At 37.3% G+C, this 24,418-nt stretch overlaps 2 protein-coding genes across 2 annotated transcripts; one reads left to right on the top strand and one right to left on the bottom strand.

Moving 5' to 3' along the window:
* Positions 1-6,781: 6,781 nt before the first annotated feature.
* lrrc72 (leucine rich repeat containing 72) lies at positions 6,782-8,509 on the top strand. The gene is made up of 7 exons (XM_085366066.1): positions 6,782-6,796; positions 6,890-6,963; positions 7,064-7,133; positions 7,210-7,291; positions 8,003-8,116; positions 8,243-8,332; positions 8,415-8,509. Exons 1-7 carry the CDS (start codon positions 6,782-6,784, stop codon positions 8,507-8,509), a joined length of 540 nt encoding a protein of 179 aa, XP_085222192.1.
* A 1,444-nt stretch (positions 8,510-9,953) lies between these two features.
* On the bottom strand, positions 9,954-16,339 carry ankmy2a (ankyrin repeat and MYND domain containing 2a). The gene is made up of 10 exons (XM_085365873.1): positions 16,164-16,339; positions 15,663-15,727; positions 14,718-14,856; positions 14,513-14,611; positions 13,943-14,103; positions 13,345-13,559; positions 12,117-12,252; positions 11,796-11,924; positions 11,466-11,595; positions 9,954-10,866 (listed from the first exon to the last, which is right to left on the bottom strand). The coding sequence occupies exons 1-10, from the start codon at positions 16,228-16,230 to the stop codon at positions 10,727-10,729; spliced, it is 1,281 nt and encodes a 426-aa protein (XP_085221999.1). The 5' UTR covers positions 16,231-16,339; the 3' UTR covers positions 9,954-10,726.
* Positions 16,340-24,418: the final 8,079 nt, after the last annotated feature.

Genomic DNA, 24,418 nt, shown 5'->3' with positions numbered 1-24,418 from the left:
TTTCCACAGCTCTGACCTTTATCGGCATAAAAACTAATTTCTGACTCAGCCAAATAAGAACAGCAATTACAGGCACAGTGTGGGTAAAACTATCTTTGGGATTTCATTAAAGAAATTTCATCATGATTCAGAATAATTCTTTATAATCTCATTTGTCATACCAGAATCAAGTGAATGGAAACAAGATTACAAGTTTGCATGTATTCTTTGGAGACGGCGTACCAAAATCAAATATCAGAGAGCTTAACCTTTAATTTAATCTGCTACAGGAGGGCAGAAAAGCCAAGAAATGCTGATTAGATTGGAAGTCCATTGCAGCTTTTTGTCTGAATTTGAGTTAGCTGAATGCAATAGTTTAGCTATACATCTTAAATACAGAGAATAAGTCAAAACAGATAAATCATATAAAACTTTTCCATTCTCGAGAAAAGGCAGCTGAGTAGTCAGTCCTTTTTTATTAGAGATCAGGAATGATTCTGACTTCCAAAACGTTCTTAAATCAGATTTGTTCCTCTGCTTAAGAGGAAAAAAAAAGGGCTCTATTGTGTGCCAGTGTTTTGAAGTAATAGTTTCACTGAGGTGTCATACAATAAGACTGACTGCTACTGGGTTCCCATAATAAACAGATTAGCTTTTAGTGACTCCTGCTGTTGATATTATAAAAAAGCAAAGCTGGTTTGTATCAGTGTATCCTTTAAGTGGCATGAAGGGGCATAAGGTGCTTAAAAAGGTGTATGGGCCACTTTAAAGGTGTATGGGCCACTTTAAGTCCAAAGAGGAGGACAAAGTATTGATTTAAATAAACATTTTTGACCAATCAAAGTCAATTATTTGCTGCTTATTCGTACAGTTATAGTTTCTAAATCAGTGGTTGCATTTTATTCCAGATTACTTCAACTCTGAATACCATGACTGATTTCTGTTTGCTCTAATTAAATATTATTTACTAGATAATAATTTCTCAGCAACACAAATATTAAAATATTCCAGACCTGCACTGGATATACAACATAACAGAGCAGTGAAAACCCAAATTGGTTAAATGCGCTTAAGTGTGAGCATCATTACATAAGTTCTAAAACACATATAAATAGTGTACCGTTAGTAATTGCTTATGTTGGCGGAAATGCATCCTGGAAAGCAATCGGCAGCAATGGTCCTTGTTGGGTGAAAGTCTTATACCTTAAATTCTGAGGCTTTTTTTTTATGTCAGCTGAAAAAGATGTAGAAATAATTCATGAAACTCTTAATGCACCTGTACAGCTTATATGGTGCTTCCTGGGGTCATTGGTTGTTCCACATCTTTTATCATCACACAGTGTTTGGGAAGCTTCATGGCTCCCCAGAACCAACCAAAACCTCTGCCACCACACTGCCCAGCTTAACAGCCCCTGCCTGCTGGCCCCTGTGGATGGCTGGCTCATTAACAACAATCCTCCTCATGAAACAAATGAGCGCCATGTCTGACCTTGAAGTTGTTTTACCAACTTTGACTGTAATTGCTTCTCCAGGTCAACTTTCAGCTCCCAATATGGTGCCATTACTGCGGTCATGGCAGCTGATATTGGCTTTCCCAAGCTCTTTGGAAAGTGGTGGATTTCTTCAGTGCAGAGCCTCTTCCCAATGTAAGTGATATCTGCTAAAGCCATCGGGACTTCACTTCAGGCCAAACCTGCTGATTCTTACCAAGTACAAAAAAGTACCTTACACGAAGTGGTCTGTATAAGGATGGAAGAAGAGAAAAAGCAACAGTTTTGATAGTAGCTATGGGAGGCTCAGGAACGTCTGTGTTTTCAACACAAACACATAAATGGTGGATTCCAGTTGATTCCAACTGCGCCAGCAGGGCGCAGCTCATCTAGTCATGAAAAGACTCTTTGGTAGAGGTTCATGGGAAGATGGCCTGTGATTTCCTCAAAGTTGCTAATTACTCCTAAATGTGATGATTACAAGTGAACACAATGGCAATGTAAATATTAGCTTATAAACATCATTACTGATTTGACAAATTAATAATTATACCTGATCACATGGTACTACAGCGAAAGTTTTAGGGTCATCAAATTTTAGGCTCATCCTGGGAAGATCATAAATGTCTGTGCTAAATCTGTTCGCCTCTGCATATTAAATGAGGGTTACAGGAAAGCTGGAGCCTATCCCAGCTGTCATAGGGCAAGTTGCACGGTATACCACCTTCACATAGAGACAGATAACCATTCACACCTAGAGCAAATTTAGGGTCACTGATTTACTCAACCTACATGTCTTTATACAAGGAGGAAGTTCAAATAACTGGAGGTAACACAGGCTGGCCAGGCTCCACACATAAAGGCTCAGTCTGGATTTGAACCCAGAACCTTCTTGCTGTGAGGCAACAGTGCAAACCATCACACCATCTCCATGCTATTTCATGGCACTCATACAACCTCAATTGTGAACTTAATGGTGGCACGAGAGAAGCAGGAGTCAGCAAAGCAAAGTCAGTATAATTCACAATGTGGCATCCATCCATCTATCCATGTGCGTGTGAATTTGATTTCCTAAATTACAGTGAAATTTAAAACATGAGACAAATCCAAACTGCATGCGGCTGAAAAATATATACTCTGTCCAGAATAGGTAGAGTCTATAAAGTGGACCTCATAATAATGAGGTCTGTGTATGTGCAGAGTCCCTGTGAGCCAGAATCTCGAGATTCAAACTGCTCTAAACTCTCAGTTTTACCCTAAAAAAAAATTGCTCTTGGCTATTTATCATGTCAAAGAGTGGATGTCCCTTATATGATAACCTCAGGCACACAGCCTCACCCACCTGCTGTTCAAACCTTCTTTTTTGTGAGGAGTAGCCAAAGCAGGCTTAAAGGAACGGTGGGCTTAAAAAAACATGAGCTAAAACAGCTGGCTTCAAACTGTGCATGAACTTAAGGACTGAACCAACATTCAGTATAAGCTACATAAGAATGGTGACTCATGCTCGTCTAATGAAGTCCGAGAATAAGAATAGAGTTGAGCTGGAAATGAAAATAATGGATTAATTATAATAATATGCTCTTTGACTCTAAATAAAGGTAAATATGACTGAACTATGAACAATTTTACAGCATGTTCTTCAAAATAAAAGAAAAATCTAACCTCTCTGACTTTCTGTGTTCCAGACCAATCACAGAAAGTTTTTTTAAAAAAGGAAAAAAATGCATCACTCATGACTAAACCTGATAATTATAAGTGCAGATGAAAGTGCTCGTCTTCAGTAGTGATACTAGAAAATTAACTGCAAACGTCTGCAAGGCTGACGGTTAAAGACACCGGGTTAAGCTGTACCTCCTGCTCAGTTTGTCACATTAGACATACTCCACGTTGGGACTTGCCTTGAATTCAGTGATGAAAGCTGATACTGTGTGTGGGTAATTTGCTGTATCCTCCCTCTGCCGACCCCTCAGTTCCTGTCAGTTACACGTCTAATGATTCAAGTGCCCAGACTAACTGGAGTCTTTGTATGTTCGCTGTACAAAACAACAAGAGATATAATTACTTTTGTGGGGAACACTCAATCCAGGCTTGTCTTACAGATATGAAAAGCGGTGTCATGCACAGGCACTAATTGTTGCTCATGTGAATGAAAGTTGATATGCAAGATCTCTTACCTGTTTGCTTTTATTATAACACAAACACTTTTTAGGGCTGGTCTCCCTTTTCAGGAGAGACAGCCTGAGGATGTCATTCTTCTGCTGAGTGAGATGGAAGAAATACTCAGATGGACTACGATGTTAAAAATCAAAATTTTCCAAATTTGTTTAAAAATTAATAAGAATTGTCAAAAATTTAGGAAAGAAGTGGGTTAGGATGGGCAAATTAAAGAATGTAAGAAGGCAGAAAGGCAGAAACAAAAGGGAAAGAGAAAGAAGAACGATAAAATGGAAAGGAAAAAGGAAATTAAGAAGGAAAAACAAATAGAAACAACATTAGCAGGATGAAACGAATATCAAGAGACTTGAGAAAAACAAATTAAGTAAAGTAAGGAAAAATAGAAATGGGAAAGATAAAAGGAGAAAACAATGAAGGAAAGAAACAAGACAAAATAAGGGAGGAAAGTAAGAAAAAAGTTTGAGTGAAAAGAAAAATTTAATTGTGCAGGAGAGAAAGAAACGTTCATAATGAAATGGTTTTCCCAGTTTGTGAGAAAGACGTTGACTGGCCTGCTCAACACCTTTCAGGATTTTCTAACATGATCAATGCTACTGACTACATACAATTCTCAAGACAGATTAATATGACTTTGGAGATGGACATTAAATTGGAAGCTTCATTCATGAGTGGTGTTTTTGCAGTGTAGTACCACACCTGCATAAATGTAATTCCTTTCTATCCCTTCCGCAGGTGATTGGTTTCTGTCATTAAGCTTGACACTGAGCTTCTGTTATTGTTTCCTCTCTCTTTTGTTTTTCCTCAAACAGGAACACCGGGGGCTCATTCACTCTACTTCCGAGAGAAAATAAAGGACAACGTGGCCAACTCTTCTCAGAGGACTATTTACACTTTGACGCCCCTCTGAGCTTCTTATGGGAGTGGGTGAAAGCCGAAGGGTAAACATGATAGGCTCTACCTTTTGTGTCCTCACCATATAAAAGAAAAAAAAAAGGTGAGAGCGACTCCCTCTCTGCACACGCTCTAACTCAGCAGCAGGAACACGCTTCCCCCAACCCTCATGGGAAATGAAAGGTGGCCGGGTTAACAGCATATTGACAAGCAGGAGTGTGTGCATGACCAGGAAGTGCCCGTATGCAGTAATGAGAGGTGAGGCGAGGGCAACCGGAGGGGTACAAAAGGTATGCACAACACCTGGAACAAAGCCAAGAAGGAAGGGTCAATGTGGCAACACAGTTTGGAAAAGTTCTCAGCAGAAGCTGAACAAAACGTGGCTGGTGTCTCAGTCACTGCTGTTCTCTCCCGAGTTTACCTGTCTGGTATTTACACTGTTATTATTAGCAAGCACTTGGCGACACTGGGAAGAAAAAAATTCCCTTTCAAAAGGAAGAAACAACCGGAAGACCCAGGCTCAGGGAGGGGCAGTCATCTGCCATGACCGGCTGGGAAGACAGCATAAAACACACACTTTGGAAGACGGCAAGAGATGAATAATAACTAATGATTAAATGAAATGATGTTGAAATGAAAAGAGTTGAGTGAGCACTCAGTCCATCATGGGAACTCCCAGCAGCCTAGGCCTAATGCAGTGTAACTAACGGAGGATTCAGGGTCACCTGATCCAGCCCTAAATTTCAACATCATAATCCCGGATTACACAAAAAGATAAAAGAGAATGTGACAAACGAAATTTATGGAGGAACACTGGCAGGTCCTCCGAGGTGCTTAGAACAACAAGATTTCATGGTGTCATAGTGGAATCCAATACAGAGTTTAGCCAGTTTGCTTTTTACACTTTTGAAATGTTATAGTGAAAAGGAAAGGTAGAAAACGCCAATGTAAGGCAAATAAATGTGTTGTTATTTGTGAGTTTTAGAAATGCTGCTAGCTGTCTTAAGTTACCATTTATAACAAGCTGTTTTTGCATTTCAAGCATTTGTGGTAAACAAAGCTAGTCAGCTTCTGTATGTATAATACAAACAAAAGAGGGGGAGTGGTATCACTCTTGTCATCATCATGCTTCCCACTGACAGTTTTCATTTTTATGCAACCACTTTACAATCAGCCTGTTCCAGCTGATAAAGAAGATTATGAAATGTGATTGAACACCCATCAAATTGACCGCAAGCTGAGGCTATTTACAGTATATCAGTACTTTGATTAATCAAAAGCGATTAAGTCAATTAAGATTAGATTGAGAATAGATGTGACCAAACACAAGTTCCTCAAGAGCCATAATTTCAGTTTTATGTATGGAAGTCTATGAAGGACTTAAATAAAATAATAATGTAAATATTTGTAAATGAAAATGATTATTAAAACTTTACATAGACATATTTTCTATTTAAAATATTTATGTAATGTTGAAGATGTAACAGTGTAGCCTGATTTTACATTTATGCAAGTAAAACTATTTCCAACAATGTGAAGACGAGTGAGCCATGACAAAGAAAGAAATGTAGAACAAGTAACTTAGCAAATTTTCCCGTTGTCAGTTTCACAAATGGGTTTTAGTGCTCTGTTTCATGCCCAGTCACATTAAATAACAGTTAACTGTCTGAGAGCATAAGAGACAGTTTCTACTTATGACTAACAGACACTAAACATAGTATCTGGGGTCAAAAAGCCATCCTTGTTGCACACATAGTTCATGCAAGCACGTTAATAAAAACAAACAGTCAAATTTCAGATAAAGTAAATGGGAAAAAAGTACTTTAAACATGACTTTCCACATATGGAGACTTAAACTGTTGTTACTTAAATGTGAATCACTGCACTAAGTGGCTGAAATGCAGCTGGCGATAATAGAAAAATCTGACTAATCATTTAGGTTGCTGCATGTACTGTGTTAACCTAAATGAATTCTACTGACTTTGCCACTCAGGTCTGGTGAAGCATTGCCCTCTGCTGGATCTCTGGCTGTCCTGCAGATGTTACAAACATAAACTCTTTAACCTGTGCAAAAATGAACAAAAAGTGCGTAAATCTCCCACAGCCCTATGAGAGAAAAACCAACAACATCACATATCACAATCACATATTTTTTTTGAAATAGAAGAGCAACTTTTGTGTTTGTTGTGATTTCAACAGGTGTATCCTGGCAACAGGTGTGCCTTGGTCAGGAAATATAGCAGAAGATGGAGGTGGGCAAGGTGAATCGGCTTTAACCTCAACACCACTCACAACCATTTCACAGCCATCAATGTATGTTTTACCCCTTTTTTTCCTTTTCCTACTACCCACAGGTCATCGAAGACTCTCTCCAGAAGCGTGGAATAAGAAGGGACTGCGATGTTTGTCAACTCAGCCTTGCCACAAAGTAAGAAAAGCATTTACTTTTCTAAAATATATGTATATCTTTAACTTACAGAGGAAAAATTTCCAGAGATTATTTAGACGGTTTGTATTGTGTTAAACAGAAAACTCACCAGTGTTCCTGATTTATCAAGATTTCACTTTCTGAGGACGTTGTGGCTGAACAACAACAAGGTAATCTACTTACAGCTTTTTTTTTGCATACAGGATGGAACAGACGATTAAATTTATTTCTCTCTAATTCTTACAGATTAGAGAGCTGAGCTGCCGTTCCGTCAACTGTTGCTTGACTGAGCTTTACCTTCAAAATAACAACATCAAGTCTGTCTCAGGTTAACCTCTCATTCTCCCCTGAATGAAAAAAGAGACAAACAAAAAACAACAACAACAACAAAAAGAAACACAAACTCGTAATTTTTACTGGGTCAAAAGAAAGTCTAATGGTAGATTTTTTTTAAAATATGCGTATAATATATTTTTCTATTTTTACTCACAGTTTGCAACATATTTAGTTAGGTACTTTAATTTTTAGGTGTTGAAACAAGTGCTGCAGTCTTTCTTTTAAGAAAGAGCATCACCTGAATTACAAGAAAAAATCATGTATATAAGGTCCTTATTAAACTAAATTCTGAAACTCCCTGAAATACTGGGGGAGGCTACAACACATTTGTGGCAAACACTTTTGTACTTTTATTTTGAAATAATACATAGTTTCCTCTGTTATAACAGTCCCATCTTTTTAATGATTTAACATTTAACAATTTATTTTCTTTCATATATACTTACTTATGTATTTTTAGATTAGTTATTTGATTTTTTTTTTAAAGTTACTACACAAATCAGATGAATATAAAGTGGTGAAAAAAACATTTTACTCTAATGTGCTGGAATTAATGCTTAAATTATTTTTAATTATTAAAAGTAATTTTTCACCTCGACATGCACATTTGTGCATATAGATATGCTGTAGGGACCTGAAGAAAAAGTTCTAGAAAAGAAGACATATGTAGTCATGACTTTTTAAAACTTTCTCTCCCACACAGGTGCTCTAAGTCATCTGACCTGCCTGCAAATCCTGTTTCTTCACAACAACTTGATCAGAGGGTTGGAGGACACAATGCACGAGCTCAGGAGGATGCAGCAGCTCCAAAATGCCAGTGAGTCCTGAACCATCAACCACACCCATCACCGATCAACAACCTGGCCTGAGAAATTCTGTTCATGCTTTAAAGATCCATTTGCAAATGTGGATGTTTGACTATACTGTGTATTTTAAAATGCAGCTTTTTTCCTCAATCCCATCTCTCATGAACTTGGCTATCGCCAACATGTAATCCATCGCCTGCCCTCACTCCAGATCTTAGATGGAAAAGGTAAAGATGTTGAAATGTTCTGACATATCAGACACGCGGTTTGTCATTACAAACACAGGAACTGTCTCTGTTGTGTTATTAGAAGTGGAGCCAGCAGAGAGGAAGACGTCGTTCCAGATTTACAGTCAGGATTGTCACCGCATCCTCCAGTCTGTGGCTTTTGGAAGATGCCAGTGATAGCTTCCTAACTTCCTATGCAAGTTCAGTCATTACACAGTGCAAAGTTTCTCCTCCATTCTCATTATTTCTGTGATATGTTCAAAATAGAGCAAAAGGTGCACTGCAAACGTAAATTTGAATAGCCTAAAGTACCAGTAAACCAAAACAGTGAAGGATTGAGACAAAAAAAGAGCTACAACTGAAGATTTCCCCCAAGACCAATAACAATCACAGGAAGTAAAAGTAAATCACTTTGTGTCAAAATGTTATTTGACACAAAGTGAGCCACAGATGACCCCAGAGATGAAAAGAAATTAAAACAAATGTCAAACAGAATAAAATGCAAAATGAAATGATAGATGCAAACTGGCAGTAACAGTTTGTACAGTCATCTTAAGTGTGCACTAAACAAGAGAGTTTAATGGGTTAATGGACAGGAGAATGTGGTTTATGTCTGCTGAACAGGATATACTCAGACTTGATTTCAAATCAGTAGGAAGCGTCGCATTTTAACCAGTTCTTTCCTGGACAACATACTCGGAACTACAGATTCCTTGTAAAAGATATTTCCATGCTCTTTCACATGCGTCACTTCTGGATGTTAAATACCACCAATGGAAACCATACAGTAAAGTTACAGCAGCACAAACAATGTGAGTCACATATATACTTGATGTTTTCATGCTTGGTCCTAATTAGCAAAGTTAAAGCTAACAATTACAGAATAAAAACTGATTTATAGTCCAGTTATCACTCAGAATATATCATACATACATATTTCCACTTTATTCTGACCAAAAAAACTCAAAGTAATACACTTGATAAATAATACCAGCACTCAAAGAACTTCTCAAATTCACCCGTTCACAAATTTGCACATCAATACAGCTCATTATTCTATTCCTTGAATGTCTTTACCCCATCATGGACTCATACCTAGATCCATGCATTAGGGGGAATTTGAGTTTTAGTATCTTGCTCAAGGACACTTTGGCATGCATACTGGATAAATCGAAACACCTTCTGATTAGCAGAACCGCTCTGCCTCCTCGTCCATCGCTGACATTTATGCTTATGCCAAAATGATTTTCCACGTCTTTACTAAACTATGAAAAGGTGTCAAGTCCCAGAATGCATCTTGGTAACTTTTAATGTTTATAGGTAAAAGTTTAAAGTGTTAATTGGCATTTTGAACAATAAAGGAAAGCTATGCTGAATATGTTTGTCAAGGCCTCAGGAAGACTCGAAACAAATCAATAGGGCACATCGAGCACAGCTGGAAACACAAAAGTAATGTGCAGTTTGTGATGATTTGTGATCAGGGGCAAGTGTGTTTCACAGGATTTACATGCTATCGATTGCACTAAACACACCCTGATAATTTCAGGAGTGAGTGAACAAACATAAATAAATACACTTAAAAAATGAGAATCTACAGCATATTTCAGTGAAGTTGGTCTCTGTTTAATGTATTTGAAGTCACCAGCTCTCAGAACAATCACAGCATTAATGAACTTGATATTTTGACTTCAGCTTCTCTAATAATTCATGGTGCACAACAAATGAAAGAACATCAAAACTAAAACAGTGAGATCTTTCAAGACAAACTGACACTTGCCATCCTGACATGATGTCCTTGTTCAACAGTGGATGCTGGAGTAAATGTTTCCATTTAGTCGGAATTTGGAAAATCCTGAGAATTAAAGTCACATCTCATCATTCACGAAAAATAAACTGATGGCATTTATATTTAAAAATATACATTTTTGGTCAACATTTTTCAGCCATGCCTTTCACTCACAGCTCCCATAATGTTTTCAGTACAAAAGACGTCCCAGAAATACATCAAATAACTGCAAAGAAACAACTCTGATTGGTTACTTCATTCCCACAGTTTGCTACAGTTTAAGGCAGAATTGCTTTCCATAATGGATGTGAGCCATTACGAATCCCTCCCAGTGACGTCTACCAAAAACACTTTAGCCTATGCAGTGTTCACATTCAGATATTATAACAATTCCATATGAAAAGTTAACTTAGAAAAAGGACACAAAGACTGTGGCATTCCTCGGATGTGTCTTGCCGTTATGGTGAGAGTCTTAGATTGTTAATAAATATGAGTCCTTCTTCGAGTCTTTATCTGGCGTTTATTCTTATGGCCAGTTTGCTCTCTATCTGTGGTGTGTGGATAGACCCTAGAGAAGATGGTCATTGTCTTCAACTGTCAGATGTTCATCAGTTGCCAGCAGCTGGGGTGCTTGCAGGGTCTGATGTTACCGTTTCTGCTGCAGTGTTTGAAGGGGTGACCTCACTGCTAGTGTCTACTGAAAGCTCCTGCATGGAGTCTGTGGCATCCTGCACAGCTTTACTCTCCTCTGAAAGACAAACAAGACAAGTCATTCAAACCTATTTTAATCACATGCAGCTTTGTGTTTTATCCCTGATCAACTCTTGATGACCGTCAGTTAAAATTCTATATTAAACTGATCATATTTTAATATAGTCTTTCACAGCATGCTTTTACTGTGAGTTTATTTAAATATGGGAGAAAATTCAAATGAGCTCTTAATTAGTGATGTTATTTTGTATGCCTCCCTTTTTTAAATTTTCTTTTTTTAAGAATGTAAAAAGAAAAGCATAATTTTTTTTAAAATTTGAAAATATTTTTTGTTGTAAATCCATAAGCAGAAAATTAGAGCTTTTAAGGGTTTTCTCAAAAGTGAAATTTAAAGAAAAATATTGAAACATGATGGCTCTATTCACACTGATCCTGAAGCAGACGATTTTAAGTAAAAAGTCAGATATTGATGTTAAAATGACCTTAAAATGGAACTGATTCTACTTTAATAGAACGCTGTCATTACACACATTTTGTAACATTTAACACAGAAGCTACATTTAGTAGCTTCTGTGGGACAAATGTTTGCGTTACTATTTTGTGTGACTTATTTTAGCTTTCTAATGAAGAAAATACCTTTGTTCTGTTGCATCCTCAGTTTGGCTGCTTCTGCTTCTTGTTTCTCTCTCTGCTCTTGGAGCTTCTTGCAAACTTTCTTGTGGGTGAACCAGTGCATCTTTTGGCAAGCTTGGCCACAGTAGATCACCTGGTGAGAAAAAAAAAAACAACAACTTTATTTGTACACCGTTTATGTCAAAAAAGGTAAACAATCCAAGCAGTCAGTTAAAGAAAGGACTCTCAGAAAAGGTCATAATTAAAAATTTCACATCAAATTAAAACAAAGAAACAACAACAGGCTTCATTGTTGAGGTAAAACCGACAATCTGTTGTAGCTCTGACGCTCACCATTTTACAGATGGAGCATCTCTTCTCGGCTCCTTTCTCTCCACAGGTCGTGCAGAACTCTGCGTCCATGAAGCCGACCTGACCGGTGATGGCCTGAGTCAGCACTGACAGAGCTGTGGGGTCGTTACCCTGCAATGATGTTAGAAAGAAAGACACAAATCAACCACCACACACAGCTAATTACAAAATACATTAAGCTTGAATGAAACCTATTCAAAACAAAGTTCTGACTTTTTTTTTTTTTTCATGAAAAGATACACATTGCTTAATTTAGCCTTTTGATCCATTTAGCTTTCCAGTGAGTTGGATTTGCAAACTCACAATCTCTACAGGAGCGATACTCCGCACCAGCTGCTGCAGCAGAGTAGCATCACAATATGGGAATTTGCGAATGCATTCTCTGATAAACTTCTCTTGATACACGGGGAAACCATCAGAGTCCCGACCCTTCAGCAAGCTGGAAAACAAGGATTAGAGGCATTTATAACTGTACAGTGGATGTCATCTCAAAAATAACTTAAAATAATAAAATTCACTGCATTTTGGAATTTTTGGTTTTAACAGACATAGCTCCACTCAGGATCAGGCTTGAGTGTTAGGCTACGTTCACACTGCAGGCGAAAGCGCATCAAATCCGATTTTTTTGACCCTATGCGACCCATATCCGATCATGGTGTGACAGTGTGAACGGCACAAATCCGATATTTTCAAATCCAATCTGGGTCACTTTCGTATGTGGTACTGAATCTGATACATATCTGATGTTTCAGAAAGCGACTGCTGTGTGAACGGTCATGTCGCATTAAATCCGTCTTTTATGTCACTGACACAAGACAGACGCCAATTATCAGCGCCGGAGAAGCGCCCGAGAAGAAATTGCGAATGCTTCCTGGCCATCCGGTGAGACTGCTGGGAAGACAACGTTGGAGAAACGTGAACATTTTATTTGTACTGTATAATCTGCAGATTCTGACAGAAATCTGCAACTATCCTTTGAAGCACCGCTCCTCTAAAACAGCAATAAGGATCATTATTAGGTTATCTACATTATTATGTAAATAACAAAATAACTTAAAGCAAAAATTGGGAAACATGAAGTCCGAAGTCTTTATATTAAGGGCCAGCAGTCAAACAATACGGTTTGCTCTGGGTCTAAACAGAGCGCGTTGTGTGTGACGTCTTCTTTTGCGCATGCGGGCCGCTTTGAGCGTTCACACTAGAGCGCGTTTGCTGTCGCATTTTATTTGTAGTGTGAACGAGCAGACAAAAAAATCGGATTTGATCAAAAAATCGGAATTGAGCTTTAAGACCTGCAGTGTGAACGTAGCCTTAGAGTGGGTAGAATAACCAACAATTCTGTCACCATCAGTGTTGTTACGCTCCATATTGGTCACAACACTGACAAAAACAAATGCCCTACCATGAAAAGCTGCTTAGAAGCATTAAAAAAATTAATTAAGAACACATTCTAACCTGTGCTATCATTACATTTATTTAACACACACAAAAAGCACAGAAAGTAAACACTAGATTATTGTAGGTCACACACCTCTTAAGGAGACCGTCTAGCTTGTCCTCACGGTCTTTGAGGAAGGAGGCACATTTTCCCAGCACACAGCTGATGTAGTGCATCTTCATGGCCAACACCTCGTTCATGTCCTGCTGCTTGATGCACTTCTCACAGATAAGCTCCATCACCCGGCGACATTTGTCCAGCGCCTCCACCTCCGCCAGTAAAGGATTCTCCTTCACCAGCATCACCATCTGGAAAACAAATCAAACACCGCAGTTCTTCTTAGTAAAAGAAATGCAGTTTACATGTCTTTGCTCATAATCTGTGATGTAAAAATCTGTTTTCAGTTCCGTTCATAGCTCCAAGTGCACCACAGGACATCCCTGCTGTTGACCAGTCAATCAGAGCTAAACCAGTATCTGGCTGTTTTTAACTATACCCCATTGCTCAGTGACAAAATGTATTTGAAAGTTTGCTGCACAATGCCCATAACCAGAAGAAATCAGAGTAATATTTGCAAATGAATAAATAAAGACTGCAACAGCACTTTAATCTGTATCAGTGGGTAATAACAATAGCTGCATCAATTATATATTTTTATATCATGACCTTTTAGAAACCAGGGAAGCTTTACCTTGACAGGGTTCAGGTTGGTGCTCATGATGACCTTATGCAAAGGTCCAGCAAGTTTGGGTGGTAGCTTGGGTTCCTTCTCCAAACCCTGAGGCTTAGTGTAGTAATCCAGTCTGGCACGGGAGAAGAAGTTGTTGATCACTGTGACACAATCATGTTGCCCTAAAGAGAGAACAAATTAGTTTGTTCATTTGTTTTAGCACATGTACAACAAATGACCAGTCAAACGGAAATACTAAAGGCAATTCTAAGATTTCTTCAGTGTGTATGGAGGGCACGGATGGTGGAATGTACCAGCTAGCAAAAAATGAAGTGATGTAATCAAAAAAAGTGATCATACCCAAGATCAGTCAGTTCCAATAATTTGTATCTAATGTAGGTCAAGTAGGTAGGTAAGGGATGTTAAGAAAAAGAAATACATTAAAAAAAACTGAAGCTAATGCCAATCTCTAGTTTTTTTTCCCATGCAAAAAGAAGAAAAAAAAATCTGACTAAAAAGGTTTTGTCTCTGTCTTTTTGTCTTTGTGTGTAGACCACTAGACCTAAAAGCTAACCGTTACTCCAAACGTACCAACAAAAGCTGCCATCTGTGCAGCAGTCCTTCCGACAGAGTTAACTACGTCTGTTTCTGCCCCTGCGTCCAGCATCATCCATGTGATATCAGTCTTTCCTGCAGGCACAAAAGAAGGAAAGTCACAACACTTAATAAAGAAACAACTGATTCTTCAGTGATGCTGCTGGAGCGATTAAAACCAACATGCACACACAGGTTTTACCTGACAGGCCAGCAAACATCAGCGCTGTGTATCCATGCTCATGCTCATTACAATTCACATCTGCACCGTGTTGAAGCAACAACTTGCACATGTCTGCTTTTCCCTTGTAAGCGGCGTGCATGAGAGGAGTCATCCCATACTGTGGATAAGACAAAAAAGTTAAGAAAAGCTGCTGATATTTATTGCATTTAAGCAAAGATTAGAAATAAGGAAATATTTACAGAAAAAAATTCAAAACTAATAGATTAAAAAAAAAGGTTACTACAATTGCTTCTAAACAGTTAAAATGCTTGTTTTTATTATCTGTCTGTACTTACCTTCACCATCTGCTACAGGTACAGTAAAGTTAAAAACCATCAAACTACAACCATCTGCTTCTGACAGGTGGACAGGACAAACGTCCTCTAAAGTCCTTCAGAGTGGTGACTTATAATTTATCCTTTTATTCAGCAACACATGTGTTTGACCTTGTCTTAAATAGCTCATCATGTGTGCTCCACAAATACACTGCAGTCCTGAAATGAAAAGACTTACTTTTTAGATGAAACCACAGATGGTGTCTCAGATGTAGTTATTTTACCATTTGAACCTTTTGGCCTGATGATTATATCGTAATTAGAGATGAATGCGATTTTTGTCACAAGGATAAGACACAAGAAATAATATAAATCGATGCCCCCGCCCCCCTGACCCTTGTAAACGAGGTAGAGAGGAGCTTTTGAAAAATGTCCAGTAAGTTGTCAATTTATGACACCAGATTTAGTATCTGTACTCAAAAAAAGAATTATTATTGCATACGCTGTTAATATAAATTAAACGTAACTAAAAATTATCATTGCAAGTCAACATTCGATTAAATACGTAAAAGAGACGAGACAGATAACGTGCTTTGTTACATGTGCATGTTTTGTTTTCTCGATATTGCGATCAGACATACTCTTTTACCTCATCCAAACAGTTGACTCGAACATCCTTACAGCCCAGCAACCTTGAGGCCTCTTGAACGTTTCCTAAAGACAAAAACCCCCTCAGTATTATTTCAGTACACACAACACTACGATTTACAGCTACTAAACTATATTAAATTAAGATTTTTTTTCTAAATTAGTCTGCCATAGTCCAACTTATACACTGCATAATCATTCTAATCTACCATGTAGTTCGGTCCACTTAGATCACGTTTAAAACTCATGTTATCCTGCAAGTTTGCATTAGTGAGGTGGGACTACATTTTAGCCTGAATGATTAGCTTTGAGCTAACATCAGCTATTCACAAGCTTTGACACAGCTAATTTTAAAGTCAACTGCTATTAATAAAGAAGCTGCAAACATGCATCACGGCTTTAACTGCGGTTCAGTTATTTAATTCAGTCACATTTTCTCCAAAGAGCTAACAAGAGCTAACTGCTGTATGGTGTTTTCAGGGATTAGCGTTAGCCAGCTTACCTGCAGTAATAACCTCAAACAACTCCTTTTCACTTGGTGACAAGTCTCCTTTCTTTAAAGCAGACATTCTGGCCAATATTAGCTTCAAACGAGACGATAATGGCACAAATAAACCACCGAGTTTTCAAATAACTCTACACTGTCCGTGGCTCCGACAGTATGCTGATGCTCAGGCATGAAGGCTAGCTCAGAACGAGCTGTCATCTGGAACGTACCACTGCCAACCCCTAGTAGGGAGGATATGTGTCACAGTCAAAAATACGTCAACGTTTAATCCACCGTCTGGACTTTTTGACTTTTTAGAACAATGCAACAAAAAAATCTAAGAAATATGAGGATTAGATATAATGTCACATTTTCTCATCATATGTCACAACAGTGAAGTGCAAGAGATAACACCCCTTTAAAAAACTGATGAGTTCCACAGAAGTCTAGAAAGTTTTTTTTTTTTTTTTTTTTTAATTGCACAGTACAACAATTATGGCAATCTCTACAAAGATTCTATTTTCCCAACATGAAATATTATCAGAACAGGCTGAATTCCAACATATAGAAGATAGATAATGAACAGGAAGTACAAACAACAACAAATAAATAAATAAAAACAAACCCCAAACAGAATCAAAGCAAACAAACAAGCAAAAAAAAAAAAAAAGACGTTATACCTTAGGGGTTTTCTAGCAGATCTAATTCAATAATCATATGATTCAGAACCAGAGCTTGTTTTTTGTCCATAAATTTAACAGATGAGAGGAAGAGGCAGAGTTCTTTGTGAAAAGTACAAAAGGACAGCTTTGTTTTCAGAAAACGACATTTGTGAATGAAGAATTTGCCCATAATAATTATTACATTTAGAACACTTTCAAGCTTCTTTTCTTTTCTTAGAGAACCAAAGATAATATCATTTTTAGAAAATTCAAGTAAATTTGGAATCTTTGGGAAGAGCCAGTAGTGCACATCGTTCCACAGGGCTTTACAGAATATACAATTATAAAATAAATGTTCTGTTGATTCAATATCCCCATCACAAAAAGAGCAAGAATTACTATCAATAGCAAAGCGACGTCTGAGAAATTCTTTGGAAGGGTAAATACCAGAAAGGATTTTGTAGTGGACCTCCTTAGCTTTGAGGAATGGGAAGTTTTAGGTAATTGTTTCTGATCTCTTTCTTTTGATCACCAAGGAACAGATGTGAGATGGAATTTGGATTGGATCTATAAGGGAAAAAAACATTGGTAAATAATTCCCTAATTTGGGAGTTTTTTTAGACTGTTAGCTGTAATGTTATGCCCATTTACCAAGAGTTCAGGGAGGTCAGGGGATCTATAGTCAGGGTTTTGAAAAAGATTATATGCTGTACATAGAATGTTTTGAGGGATATGTGCTCCAGTCCATCAATCCTTTAAAGTGCTGGACACCGATGGTAAATCGGCATCAGACCCTAAATAAATTGTCCTCTGCTGTTATCCATATTGCTTCAGTCATTCTTTGGTGAGTAGACGTATTGGTTACATAAACACAATGTGAGCTGTTTTTTGTCTTATCTCTTGTTTTCTCTTGTCTTTCTTTTTTGAACATTTCTACTTTTTTGTGCTTATGAAGAAGTACAATTAGAACACAAATAAAAGAAGAAAAAAAGACTTGTTCTCATCAAATTGTAAGAAATTGTAAAATAAGTTGCACACACTCAAGCAACATGAATAAGATAACAGGCATATTACTTCAGCACAGGGGATTCTTTGGAATGCAGCAACCATTTATTAGATTTGTCCTTTATTTAGGGTATATAAAGTAGAAAAACAAAAACCTTGTTTAGCATTTTAATCAATTTAGTATTTTGAATGTAATGTTACATTTATTTAATGTAAAGTAGCACAATAGTTAGTATATACTTCGAAGATAAAATAATATCTTACAAATGTGTATTTTGGGACTCTTTGATTCACAGCTGTTTGCCATTCCAGCAAAAATCAATTTACCCTTTAAACTTTCTCTGATATTTTAATTTAAAATGATAAAATAATAAAAAAAAATTAAATAACTGAAAAGCAGAATATAGTTCAATGAAATTAAAAAAAAATCAATGAGAAGACAAAAGAGTTAAAAAAAAGAAGTCTAAGTCTACACAAATAAAGTACCACGATTAAAAAGACAAAAAAGAAAAGAAAAAAAAGAAAAGAGAGAAGTAAAACAAGATAAAGGGAAATAAAATACCTCAATTAATCAATGTTTAAATGCAATCCAATAACAAGCTTAATGTCTGAAAATCACACAAAAAAGTTTTTGCTGTGATGTGTCTGAGGTGACAAAAATATTATTTATGTAGCCCCTCATTAAAATATTTTTTAGATTTGTATGTATTATAGCCCAGTGTTTCCGAACCTCTGTGCCGCGGTACATACGTGAATTGGTCTGTTTGATTAGAATTCTCTTTGCATTTCACTTTATATGCATTTTGTTGATCATTAAATAATATTGTCTTAAAATCTCATGATCATATTTAGGCAAGTAGAGCTAGACGACTGGAATGAAAGTAAATACATGTAATTTCCTCTGAAGAGATTGAGCCTGACTATATGCAAAGTCTCCTGTCTGGATTTAGGTTTGTGACATCAGCATGCAAAGAGCTTCAGGAGAAATCTTGGCACATCCTAGCTCTTTTTCGGGAAGTCCTGATTTAATAGGCTATTTTAGAGGTCATAAACAAGTGCTGAGGCAGTTTTTTGTCTAAGATGTTAAATTCTCCAACCCACGTAGATCAGCCACAGTTCAAATTAATGTTTTTTTGATGAGCTTTCACAAAATAATAAGAATAAAGATACTAAAGACAGGAGACCGATGTGTGTGTTCTTTTTTAAATTTGAATTAAATTTTTAATTTATTATGTATGTGTTTACTGATGTAGTGAGGTTTATGGTGTATGAACTTGTGATGCGAAAGCTTTTTAAGAAAGTCAAAATCTGTAGGCATTTTACTTTTCAGCCACAGTCATGTTAATGGCAAATATGCTAGGTTGAAATAAATTTAGAAGGCTTCATCAACTTGTGGTCAAAAACACTGACTTAAAACAAATGTTGAACAGTAGGTTCAAGGTTTCATTGTCATCCAAGCGCATAAATTAACAAAATAAAATAAACATAAAAATGTGCCACGGTATACAAGAATAAAATGAGATAAAATAAATACAATAAATTACTTGAGTAGATGCAGTGACAGGAAAGTCTGTTCTGATTTGACCTGCTGCATTTATAATAATTTATTTTTGCAAAGATTTCATATATAGAGACTACGTAGTGCTACAAGTTACATACCAGCTTTCACAAATAGGTTCCAGTGGAAAGCTGTTTTATTCTGTTTTTTTAAGGTAATATTAAAGGTAATCAAAGAAGAAAAAAGGGCATTGGCTTTTAAAGATTTTACATTTTAATATACATATCAGTTCACATAGTTAGGATTTACTCTTATTATTATTATTCTAAGACTCTGAGGGACTGTGAAACTGAAAATTCAGATGGTTCAATTTGACTGGGAAAGCAAACTGTAGGAAAAGATCTTGGATGTTTTAATTTCAGCTTTATCGTACATGTGTCTGTTTTATATACAACTATGATACAGGGTGTGGGTAATGTAAAGGATGTAAAACAGTGTTAAGGGTTCAAATACTGAGGAGGGATATAGGAGGAAATCCAAAATAACAACACTGGTCTGGCCGGGTTAAGTCAAACGATGATTTTAATGAACACACGTGTGGGAGATGAACACTGTACGCAGACAGCATCGATCTCTCTCTAACAATACACAATCAGTTGTTTTTATATCATCAGGGAAATTTATGACGCCCCCTCATGGGTCATCACATGCATAAGTTTCAAAACCACAATGACTTTTAACACAGTTTGAAAAAGCAACATCGCCTCATCTCCATGCCAGGTGTCTTCCTGTCGCTGCCGGATGCTGCCTTATCGTCTGGAACATCAGGCACACATTCTGCAACAAACTGTTCTTTTGCAGGCACAGTTTTGCAGTCACAAGCAAAATATGATTAACCTCTCACCTATAAATGAGTAGCATCCTCCCAACAGCTCCTCAAAGTAACTTACACTTAGACTCTGCTTTAGTTTCACTTTCACAAGCACGCTCTGCAAAAGCCTGCGATCCCTGTCTACTTTGGCACAGAGTGTACTCAGAGTTAGGCCTTTTTTTATAATGCAATGTAATCTACATATAAACATTTAAGATTATGAAAAGCATTCCAAAGCATTTAAGATTATAGATTTAACTCAACAGTTTAAAGTGGTTATAACTGCACCTGTAATAAAGGCTAATTGGGTGCCAATATGTTTAAACATCTGAATACAATATCAATGCTGTAGATTATGTTATTAATGCAATGATAATGATGATGACCATGAACAATAGCAGTAAAATATTTCTCTGATCTCCACAACAGCAGATTCTACACAGAACTTGCTTGGTGGGTGTTTACATGGAGACAAAATAAACTCTTATTAGATGCTTGATTGACTCCTAAGAAAAAGTTAATTCTTGGATAAATACGATAAAAATATAATCTAACTATAAGATGTTAATTAAGCTGAACACAATCAATAAATACACAAATAATAATTCTTTGTAGGCTATGCTGTTTTTGAGGAAGCAAAAGTGCTGCACACTCATTTTGAACACAATTAAAAGAAAGATACTTTCATTAAAATATCATGAAAGCCAAAATTACAAATATATATTCAAATTAAGCAAAACTACAGTCCTGAACGGTATGTTATTGCAAACTTATCAGGAATTCTTATCAGCAACATGAGTTGTTTACTTGCAGAGTTCCAAACAGGAATCCTTGCACTACTCTGTGAAGTTGGCAGACATGGATACCTGTGTGGATTATGTAAATTAGGAGAAGATGAAATGAATGACATTTCATTCTGTAATGTCAGTCCAAGTAAGGAATATATATATATATATTAGGGGTGCAACAATACTCGTATCGATATTGAACCGTTCGATACAGTGCTTTCGGTTTGGTACGCATATGTATCGAACAATACAAGAATTTTAATTTATTTTATCAACTTTTCTTCTGACGATGCTGTCTGTGTTGAGCGCTCAGTGGATCTGCGCTCGACAGTGCAGCCTAGGCGTAGTCGAACGCAGATTCACTGAGTTAGCACATGATTGTCCTTATGGGGACCTGATATGTTTAATATGCTGCTGAGAATATAGCCCAGAAGAAGCGTATAGTATAGCTTTTATTTTGGAAAGAGCCATTTCTCTGTAATAAACTCTCTTTTCCAAAGATGAGTGATTTGTCGATCAGATAGATAAATTTTTTTATTACTTTGTTGTTTCAGCAACATAAAATTGAAATCTTGTACTTTTGAGTTAAAATATATATTTATAATTTTAATAAATGACAAATTAAAAAGGCATGAACATTTTTTTGTATCGAAAAAATATCGAACCGTGAATTTTGTGAATCGTTGCACCCCTAATAAATAAATAAATATATATATGTATATATATATAAAAATCCAGAAATGTTTTGCTGTTCAGACAGTGTCAAACAGATCTAATTTTGGTGCTTGTAAGATAGTTGCCTATATTTATTAAACCTGGAAAAAGTGTCAGTTTGGATTATTTGTTTTATACTCGTAGGTTATGCTTCTACACTGCCTCTGTGCTGTTGGATTTAGCATACTGTTATATGTTTGGCAAAATCATCAAATCAAACCAATCAATAAATAAGAAAACTGGTGTTAAGCGCTCAGCCACTTTAGGGAATCTCTTTGATGAAAACCTTTCCACTGGATTGCTTTCTCCACTTCAGATTTATGTTAGCTCCAGTTGAAGCCATCAGCTAGAAAACAGAAAAAAAACAAGACCTGGGGCCCGTTCTTCGTACCTCGCTAAGTAGGTTAGCCGGATTAGATTGTTGACGATTTCGCGTGATCCTGGATCAGTCGGTTCCCCGAAGCTCATCCGGGACTTGCTGTCATAGCAACAGAGCCGTAAGCGTAAACCTGCTCGGGAGCAGGTTTACTTTATGTAAACAGGATTAGATCGCGGCCACGCAGGTATGTCCGCTTCATTTATACGAAAGCAACAGCGATATTCCACCACTGTTTCACCATAAATAAATAACATCAATGTAACTAAAGACAATGCAGCACCTGATCCATTTATTGATTTCACACAGGTCATCTCCTAAAAAAGGGAAATGTACTATTAACATTCTATTACATGTATGTGATTATTACAGATGTAATTCATATTTCAGAGTAGTAATTGAAATTTACTTCGTGTAATCAAGATGGGAGACCACGGCTATAAAAGCGAAGGTGGATTTGGGAAGCCTGTCGCAGCCATGTCCTGTCCGTATACGCGAGCCACCCATTGCGGAAGGTGCAAGATTGATAAGGAGAGTTTTCAGAATTCAGCGTATATTGCGGGACAGACAGGATCCTTTAGCTCAGCGCGACAGTGTGCTCATAGAGAGATATCGATTTTCCCGTGAGGGTATTATTCACTTAACCAACTTGTTGACGAGGGGGTGCAGGACCACCACCTGTCTTTTTTTCCTCTGCCCTTTTCTTGGTTGCTGTTATAAACAAACAGATTATTCCAGGGTCTCTTTCCAAGAGACTAAAAGCAATATAAGTGATAAATATTACCATTCTGTAGGATATTCTTATATTTCACTTTTACCTGTTCCCATGTTCTAGTGGGTCCTGTCGTGGCTCTAATGTGAAAGAGGATATAATATAACATATTATAATATAATGTAATGTAATATAATATTGGATAATATGGTGTGATATGATAAATCTACCCTACCGCCTACTGGTGTTGGCCAGAGGGGCCGATGGCGCGATATGGCAGCCTCGCTTCTGTCAGTCTGCCCCAGGGCAGCTGTGGCTACAACCGTAGCTGCCTCCACCAGTGTGTGAATGTGAGAGTGAATGAATAGTGGCATTGTAAAGCGCTTTGGGTGCCTTGAAAAGCGCTATATAAATCCAATATATTATTATTATTATTATTAAATTACTTACGAGTTTGATTTGTCAGCAACTTTCTGCCAGCCCTCGCTCCTTGCTTTTGCAGCCTTTGCAGTGTTCCCTTGCGTTCTGATTAAACTCTGAAACTCCTGAAATCCCTCACTCAGGAGTTCTTGCTCTGCTGCCGAAAAATACCGAGCCGAGCGCACTCCTTCGACATTTTCGCCGACCAATCAGAGGGTTGCCGATCAATGTTTCTACTATCGATGCGTAGCCCCTTTTACTACACCCAGTGATGTCACATTACTGCGTCCAGCTGTAGTAATCGTCAACAGCAGGTGTGTTCGGGGAACCGGATTAGCGAGCTCACGGTTAGCGCGATGATTTGATCTTGGATGTGTCATTTGATCTTGGATGTAGTAAGCGACGTACGAAGAACGGGCCCCTGTTTATAGGATCATTTAGATCTGACATCTTACACAAAATGTTCTAACAGAACAACAAAAAGCACATAATGTGATCTTCAGATCTTGTAGATACATCACATGTCCAAATTTTCTGTGATCAACTATTTAACTTGCCACGTTACCAAACAACAACAACAACAGCAAGTAAATTATCATTAAAGGAGTGCTATGGTAAATGGACTGGTTCTTACATAGCACTTTTCTACTCTATCTGAGCACTCAAAGCGCTTTATTCAACTAATTCATTCACCCAATCACGTTTTGTTAAGTGCTTAGTATCTAACATTCATACTCAGATGGATGCATTGGAGAACAACATAGGGTTAGTCTCTTGCCCAAGGATATTTGGCATACAGACTGGAGGAGCCTGCATTGAACCCAGCTACTACCTTGCAGGTAGGACTGGACAACATGTTTTGGCCTGGTTTAAAGTAGGTCATTAATACTGTATTTTCTTATTCTCTGAGCAGAATGTAGGAGGCAAAACACTTAGAGCAAAGATCTGCAAGACTTACTTGCTTCAAGATGTTCTCTTGTATGGTAGGGTTATTTAGATCCAGCCCAGAGTCTTGCAGGCTGATTCTCAATTTAATCACTTTGACTGTGGTTTCTATTATAAGTGGAAAGGAACATATAAGCAGAAAATTGTTCATTCATCATTTCTGTGTGTTTAGTTCAGATATTTACACAGTAAAAACAACAAGAGATGCTGTAAATTAAGTACCTACCTTTGACCTTACAGACACATAAGAATGGGTATTTGTTAGAACATGGCAGTTGC

This window comes from Diplotaxodon limnothrissa, linkage group LG11 (assembly GCF_057381915.1).
Source record: "Diplotaxodon limnothrissa isolate DT_005_m linkage group LG11, D_limnothrissa_male_GT1.1, whole genome shotgun sequence".
NCBI classification, from domain to species: domain Eukaryota; kingdom Metazoa; phylum Chordata; class Actinopteri; order Cichliformes; family Cichlidae; genus Diplotaxodon; species Diplotaxodon limnothrissa.
The sequence above is the reverse complement of the archived record's forward strand: the minus strand, read 5'-3'. Positions and strand labels throughout refer to the sequence as shown.

Coding starts and splice junctions, on each gene's coding strand:
- lrrc72 (XM_085366066.1), top strand. Junction 7,134..7,209: donor TGTGGCTGAACAACAACAAG/GTAATCTACTTA, acceptor TAATTCTTACAG/ATTAGAGAGCTGAGCTGCCG. Junction 7,292..8,002: donor CAACATCAAGTCTGTCTCAG/GTTAACCTCTCA, acceptor TCTCCCACACAG/GTGCTCTAAGTCATCTGACC.
- ankmy2a (XM_085365873.1), bottom strand. CDS start 16,230: ATGTCTGCTTTAAAGAAAGGAGACTTGTCACCAAGTGAAAAGGAGTTG. Junction 14,612..14,717: donor GATGTTTGCTGGCCTGTCAG/GTAAAACCTGTG, acceptor TTGTGCCTGCAG/GAAAGACTGATATCACATGG. Junction 14,104..14,512: donor ACAGATGGCAGCTTTTGTTG/GTACGTTTGGAG, acceptor TTCTCTCTTTAG/GGCAACATGATTGTGTCACA.